At 32.7% G+C, this 7558-nt stretch overlaps 1 protein-coding gene across 2 annotated transcripts; it reads left to right on the forward strand.

Moving 5' to 3' along the window:
- The first annotated feature begins 294 nt into the window (after positions 1 to 294).
- LOC134261886 (uncharacterized) lies at positions 295 to 5003 on the forward strand. Of its 2 annotated transcripts, XR_009990909.1 has the most exons (3): positions 295 to 381; positions 956 to 4536; positions 4779 to 5003. XR_009990909.1 is itself a non-coding variant. In XM_062744284.1 (2 exons), the coding sequence occupies exon 2, from the start codon at positions 968 to 970 to the stop codon at positions 1997 to 1999; it is 1032 nt and encodes a 343-aa protein (XP_062600268.1). In that variant the 5' UTR covers positions 295 to 381; positions 956 to 967; the 3' UTR covers positions 2000 to 5003. The 2 variants fall into 2 exon arrangements, 1 of the variants encoding a protein (XP_062600268.1); XM_062744284.1 differs by having other exon boundaries at positions 956 to 5003.
- Positions 5004 to 7558: the final 2555 nt, after the last annotated feature.

Genomic DNA, 7558 nt, shown 5'->3' on the forward strand with positions numbered 1-7558 from the left:
CCTATTCGAGAATGTTGGGTTTTTTTCTTTTATTATCTATTCCTTTGAGAGAATTTTGCCTGACATATGACTTTTTCTATAGTCCTTTGAGAGAATGTTGCTTGCTATATAATTAGGCTCCACGACAGTACATTTGTGTAATTTTCAATGCAATTTTATTTTCAAATTCATTTGGATTATATAGATTATAGATTATTTCCCAAACGATTAGAAATTCCTTTGGTATTATACACAGAGTTCATTTCACAAACGGGCTTCCCTACTCATTACAACTATAGGTAATCATAAAAAATAGAGACAATCTTGACAGCCCACGTGAACGGAAAAAACAAAACTTTAAGGACAAGCTTGCAGGATTATTTACATTAAAGGACAATAAAGGTATTGCTGCTAATAATAAATAATTTTATAACTCTTTTTATCATAATCAATAAAAAATTATTTGTACAAAATGTGAAATGAATTGCTCTTAAGCGAACTAGTAATTTTTTATAGACACACATGCCCTTAGGCTAAATTCGTAATATGCTTTGTTTCAATAAACAAATGCAAGAAAATACATGACGAAGACCTTACTAATCATTGTAAAAAAATATATTTCTTTCATTCATGGGAGATATTTTATTTTAGCAAAATCATAATACAAATAAGTACCGATTTCTTAATTGTATTGTTCTTCCTTTTTACAATTTTAAGGATGGAAAAAATATGTTAATTAGATAACGGCGGTATTTCTTATTTTGACATAGATTACTGTGTAAGGAAAAAATATGCACGTTCCGCAAGACTTATTAAGCAATTATATAGGGATCATTAACTTGTTTTTATAACAACACGGACTTTAAATATTAGATTAAAATTCAAAGTATAAATAATTCAAGAGTAAATACTTACATTCTAAAATTATTCATTTTAGTAATTGATTAATGCATTATCATTTCTTTTTTCATTTCAGATAGAGAAGAAAATGGTTTTCACATACAGCTTAATTGTGGTACTTATGTCATTATTTGGGGCGGTCTTGTCTCAGGGCTGCCACAAAGACTGCATCTGTAGAGCTAATAACGTCAAATGTCCAGCCTCAGTCAACTTCCCCGAGTCTTTTCCTACAAATACAGAGAAAATAACGTTTGATGAAATCACTGCGGTTGAACTCCCACCAAATGCCTTTGCACATCTACCTAACCTGACCAGTATACATTTCAGTCGCTGTAATTTTGGACAAATTAGCACATGCGCATTTCCAAGAAAGCATAAAAATTTACGAATCACCTTTGATCTAACTGTCATTGGCGAAATTAAAGAGGGCGCTTTCAGAGATTTAGGAGTGACTTCTATTTCATTCGCAAAATCGACGATTACTACGATAAGGGCATATGCTTTCTGGAATATAAAAACCGACTTTAAGCTAACATTCACAAGTACCACGGTGCACAAATTTGAATCATTCGCATTTTACAATGTTAGTTCAGAGAACGACATAAAGTATGAAGATGGCACAATTAAGTATATGATGAATTCTGCGGTCAAAGATAGTATATTTGACATGCTGATATTGAACCGAGTCCTTTTCGAAAAACTGGAATGTAACGCTTTCCTTGCCCTCGTGAAAAAGCCTCCTCAAGTTTCAGATATTAAATTTCTTTGCAACTGTGATACAGAATGGATGAAGACAATAAGTCCAGATCCGTTATTTGCACTGATGCTGAAGATCGGAACCTGTAAAGCTCCAGAGAAACTGGAAGGAGCAACAATGAAAGACGTTCTTGATAACAACAGAGTCGAAAACTGTCCGGAAATTAGCAATGCGGGAAGCACGTGTCAACTTCCTCCACAAGATATCCCAGAATTCAAGTGTACGGAGAGGATTATCATGGGCCCTGGTGAACCGGAAAGAGCTGGACCTGGGTCAAAGAAAAAGTCACCTAGAGGTGATGCCAGTCTAACATATCCTTGTTGGGCTTTGATTGCTGTTATCATCATATCCCTTCAACTTTAAAGGAGAAACAATAAAAACATTTTTATCCTATTTTTAATTGTAATTACTAAAAGTTCGAAAATTGACAATGACATTTAACGTAATTCTCATTAAACTTGTTACAGTTGTAGAGAACAAGTTCGGAAAATGCCAGAATGTACGAAATCACTTACATGTGTATGCTTGAAATGTTAAAACAGGATTTTCTAAATGTCAGACATGGTACTGCGTACATATGACATAATTATTTACCTTTAAGGACATACGCAAGGTACCTTACCAACTGATAATTTTTCAAGATATTCTAAATTTAAATTTATAATACCATCACATGTTCTTAGGCAAAATATCGGCATGTGTTACCAGGGATTTCGAAAAGTTATCAAATTATGAAAATTATTGCATTATTCAATGAAAAATGTACAAAAATTACAAAACATAAATTCCACATATTTTTTCCATCAGAATTTGTTTAAGAAGAGGTGTACAAACCCACATATAGACATTTTAAATTATTGCACACAGGTCCTTCATATAGTGGAACTCTTCAACTCCAGAGAAGAACCCAATAAAGTTCAAACTACGTTGCGTACGACCTTAAAGGGACATGGACACAGTTTCGGCTAAAATTTCAAATATATATATGTATATTTTTATTTTTTTTCTGTTTTCAAATATTTAACCAAGGTATTTCTAGTGATCATCAAAAGTTTGAATTTCAGTTGTAGAGATACAAGACATATTTTGATCTCTAAACCTTTGTTATATAAACAGAGCTTGTGCCATGTTTTGTTACATAGATTAAATATACTTATATATTATTTTAATCATATATTCCAAGCTCTCTGATTGGCTTAAACTTGGTCACATGATTTAGTATATAATAGCATATAGACTTGAGTTACTAATTATAGAATCTGAAATGCATATCGACTTGATGTTTCTTAAAATAGAGGGAATTTTCTGTAAAACAAAATATTAATGGGAAAGATTTCACAATTATAGCTAATACAGTATATGTCTTGATGTTTCTGCAACTTGTATTTAAATTTGAAATGTTCTGTAACTCACAAGACGTAACAATGGCCTGAATTAGGATCTACTTAATATTAGAACATACTGAATATCTTTGTCAAAATCGATACAAAACATAATCAAAAAGATGTACAATTGTAGTATTTTCAATTAGTAAATCCTCTAAATTTACATTTGTATATGTAAAAATCTAAAAATGTCATTGAAAGTTTAACACAGTTATACTAAACAACTTAATTTATTTTGATTTCTAGGCTCTAAGTGTTTAAGAGAGAAAACTTGTGGTTTGTTCCCATTTTTTCAAATTGTTTTTTATCAACCTCTATAAAAAATAATATAACAAATGTAGCCCTTTAATTCGGTCAATCCATAGATATATCGACTTCACAGAAAAGCATATCGACCTCGCATTTCGTGCTCGGTCGATATGCTTTTCTGTGAAGTCGATATATCTATGGATCGACCTCATCAAAGGGCTATATTTATATAATATATATTCGTTCAAAGCAGTTTTTTTTTCAAATAAGAAGTTAATTCTGAATACGATTAGGCACTTTCTAGCGATTTGCTGAATCTTGTTTTGTTATTTAAATATATTTTTATGTGTAAACAAAAACAAGGCACGAGCCGTATAAATTTACGTACATTATGAAGAAATTTTAAGTTCTGTGACTATTTTGTAAATCAACAAATGATGTTCAAATTTTTGCTGATCATTAAAATTGCCATATTTAGGAATTGTAAACATTAAAATTGGTTTTTAAAAAAAAAAATCAGTGGAAACTGTGTCCAAGTCCCTTTCAAGTCTTTGTTTCAACATGTGACATCACAAAACTGTTGATTTAAAATTAAATATATACTAGTAACAGATGATATTAATGCATATAAATTTTCTTATTTCTTGTTAATACATGTATTATTTTTGACAATTTGATCAATATATATATATTCAGTGTTACTCTTAAAGTAGTAATCTTATCTCGTGACACTGTACATAAATTATGTTATAGCATGACCTTATTCTAAAATAAAAACGGTGCAGAATTACATAATCATTTTTGTTATCTAGATCATGGATGTAACAAAGTTGTTCCTTGCTTGCACACTGGCGTTTCTGACTTTAAATAAACTATGTGAAGGAAAATTGACAGGTGAAAATATTGAAGAAGAATTCATCAAGTTGAAAAACCGAGTCGAGAAGCTGGAAGAGACAACACTAAAACAGTCCGGCGAATTGTCTATGCTACAGGAAACCGTGTCCATGCTTCAAAGAAAAACAGAGAGACAATCCAACATAATTACATACCTTTAGAAAAAGACCCTTGGTTACAGAAGAGTGATCGTGAAACAGAAAACTGCGTTATGGAATCCAGAAAACAAAGAATTTCGTCAAATGCATGGAAGTAAAATGGAAAATGGCACTCACTTGAACTCCAGTTTCAAAGTACATACCAAAACGCGCCGTAATAATTCTTTGAAACGAAAAACGACGAAGTCATATGGCAATTTCATTACCCGTAGAGGTTAGGAAAGTTTAATACAGAGTTTTTAAATAATTAATGAACACGTACATGTACATTTGCAAGTTTATTAATTAGTATTACGAAAACCTGTCTTCCAGAGTTAATTAAAGAAACAATGCATTCTCGTCAGTTTTTCTTGCATATACATTGAGTTTGACTTGTATTATACTAATTTTATCAAACCATCCAGCGTAATGTCTATTAATTCCGTATAAGGGAACAAATATTAAATTTTCTTTTAGAACGACTTTTGATACCATTAACAACAACAACAACTCCCAGTTGGGATGCCGTGGCTTTTTATGCATATATGTCATCACATCACAACGAGATGGGACCCAATCATGTTCTGGTTTTCGATGTTGTAAAAACAAATTCCGGTAATGGTTTTCATCGAAATACTGGAGTATTCATTGCCCCCAAATCAGGATTATACGCATTCTACTGGAATTTTCGGGTGTTTAATGGGAAGAGCCTCAGCGTGCAACTCGTTGTCAATAAAGATGTTATAGGAGTCCTTTTTCAGGATTCTACATCAAATAAAAATGGACAGGCAGGGAACTTAGCTGTTGTCCATGTTAATCAAGGTGATGATGTATTTTTACGGACAAATCCAAATGATCATCATTATGTGGGAGAAATATTCAATGACTGGCATCTTTCTCCGGTTGGTCTTTGTGAGTTACTGAATAAAATACTCAAAATAAATTTCAAAAATGATTATTGTCAGGCGCGTAGCCAGGCATACGTTTGTACGCACAAACGTCCACATCATTTTAGGGAAAAATGCACAAGAGTTCTCCTATATGCTTGTATGCTCTGTATTTTGCAAATAAATAAATAAATAAGTGATATAAAAAAATAGTTTGAAACAATTTAGAATATCGATAAAAAATAAATGAAAATTAACAGAATCAGTTTAAATTAAGGAAAGAAAAGATAGCAAACACCTCTCTGAAATCATTAGATTTTCCCAATATTTGATTTACTATTGAATATTGCCGAGTTTTCTACTACGTGCGTTACATTCTTAATTCACTATACATATATTAGTCTCCAAAATTGTTTTAGTGGTTTCATCATACAACATTATCTTGGAAAAACTTTTCCTCATTTTTGAGTGTTTGTCTGCATTTTGGGTAAAAAAAAAACAGAACAGACCTTAAATAGGGCTGCGTTGCAAACTTATAAGGTGTAAGGAAAATGCGATCAGGTGGGTCAAATATGCACATCGAAATCAGTTTTCGGGGGCTTCGCCCCCCCCCCCCCCACCTTTTATGTTTGGGGCCTAAAAAATTCGGCCCCAAACCCCCTGCCTACTCGGGCGTCCACATCAAAAGTACTCTGGCTACGCCCCTGAATTGTTTTGTCTCCCTGAAAATTTCCTAAGAATGGTCTTAAAATATGATTTTATTCGGGTTTAGGAGGGAGAGTGTGTGTAAGCTGTACAGGATATAGATATAGCCTTCACGCTGTTCACTCATTTTTTTTTTTTTTTTTTTTTTTGTATAAGAAAAAAAAAACTTTACTAAATGGAAGGGCTAATTAAGCATATTAAGTACTTAATTTCCCTCGATCATAGAAAGAAGAATTTTGGGTCTTCATGTGAATTCCCATGGTACCAATTGCGCCCCGTTATTAGCAGACCTATTTTTGTATTCACATGCAGCAATATTTGTCAAAAATGTTGTACATGAATTAAAAGAAGAAAACGCTTGCTGTGGCCTTCAACTCGTCATTTAGATATATCGACGACGGATTGTCAATTTGTCAGTAACAATGTTTATTTTCATTCCTACGTTGATACAATATATCCCAGTGAGCTTGAGGTAAATGATACCATGTAGACTGAGAGTCTGACACATCTGTTTCATAGTTTGGATATTTTACATGGAAAAGACGTTAATGGTATCTTAACAATCAAGCTTTATGATAAACGTGATGTCTTTAACTTTTCAATCATCAGCTCCCCTTACTTATGCAGCAATAATACCTACATCACCGAGAATTTACATAGAGAATTTATATATCTCTCAGTTTATTCGATGCGCAAGAGCTGCTCTACGTATGTAATATTTCTAAAACAAGGTAAATAATATTGACAAACAAGTATGAATCAAGAATATCAACAGTCTTGTTTTAAGTCATCATTTCGTATGTTCTATTAATTGTCGATACAATGACCTTGTCAGCAAATGCAATTTATCATTGAGTCAAATGCTGACAGGCGTTTTTCATACTAATTATTAGGGAATTATTTACACACTGAATCGTCGACGGATTTTTCCGTTATTTCCTTATCATGACAAAGAGCACACTGCGTGTGTGACTGGTCGCAGGGGATGCTCACTCCTCCATGACACCGATCCAAATTAATTCCGTCTTTAAAAAAAAAACCTTTAATGGCTTCTGATACGCTACTCTACTCATAGAATTATCCATATAATACAGCCAACTGCTTACTGCCAAAATAAATCCATGATACTGTAATCTTTAAATTTATTTCAAGTATTCTCATGATTCTAAATTTTTAACTGAAAATTCAGCATTGATATATTGATTTTACCCTGTCCATGTCCTCGTGATATTTAAAGACACAGGGGTTTTCCTGGCTTGTTTTTGGGTCCGTTTACAGGACCCATTCCCAATCAAAAAATCAGCCATATTTTCCCAATTCTGAATCTTTTTTTTCCCAATTTTGTATCCTTAACTTTTTTTAGAGAGTTCAGAAAGAAGTACAATACTTTGTTTCCTTGCAAGACGTCTGAAAATCTCAACAGGTGTCAACATGCGATCGTATCATCGCTCTATATCATTTTTTTATCATCCAATAACAGCTGAATAATGTGTAACTCTTTATAGCTGTCTACACTTGTTTACTCTATTGTAAAACAAACACTTATTGGTCCCTTCATTTTCATTTATATGGGAAAATAACAAAATTGGTCCTTTTTAAACTTTTCCCAAAATTTGATCGCATTTCGCGTCAATTTTCCCAATTCTATGGACCCCGGTCCCAGTT

Source organism: Saccostrea cucullata, unplaced genomic scaffold (assembly GCF_032062105.1).
Source record: "Saccostrea cucullata isolate Sc308-1 unplaced genomic scaffold, CSIRO_AGI_Scuc_v1 ctg356, whole genome shotgun sequence".
Classification (NCBI taxonomy): Eukaryota; Metazoa; Mollusca; class Bivalvia; order Ostreida; family Ostreidae; genus Saccostrea; species Saccostrea cuccullata.

Coding starts and splice junctions, on each gene's coding strand:
- LOC134261886 (XM_062744284.1), top strand. CDS start 968: ATGGTTTTCACATACAGCTTAATTGTGGTACTTATGTCATTATTTGGG.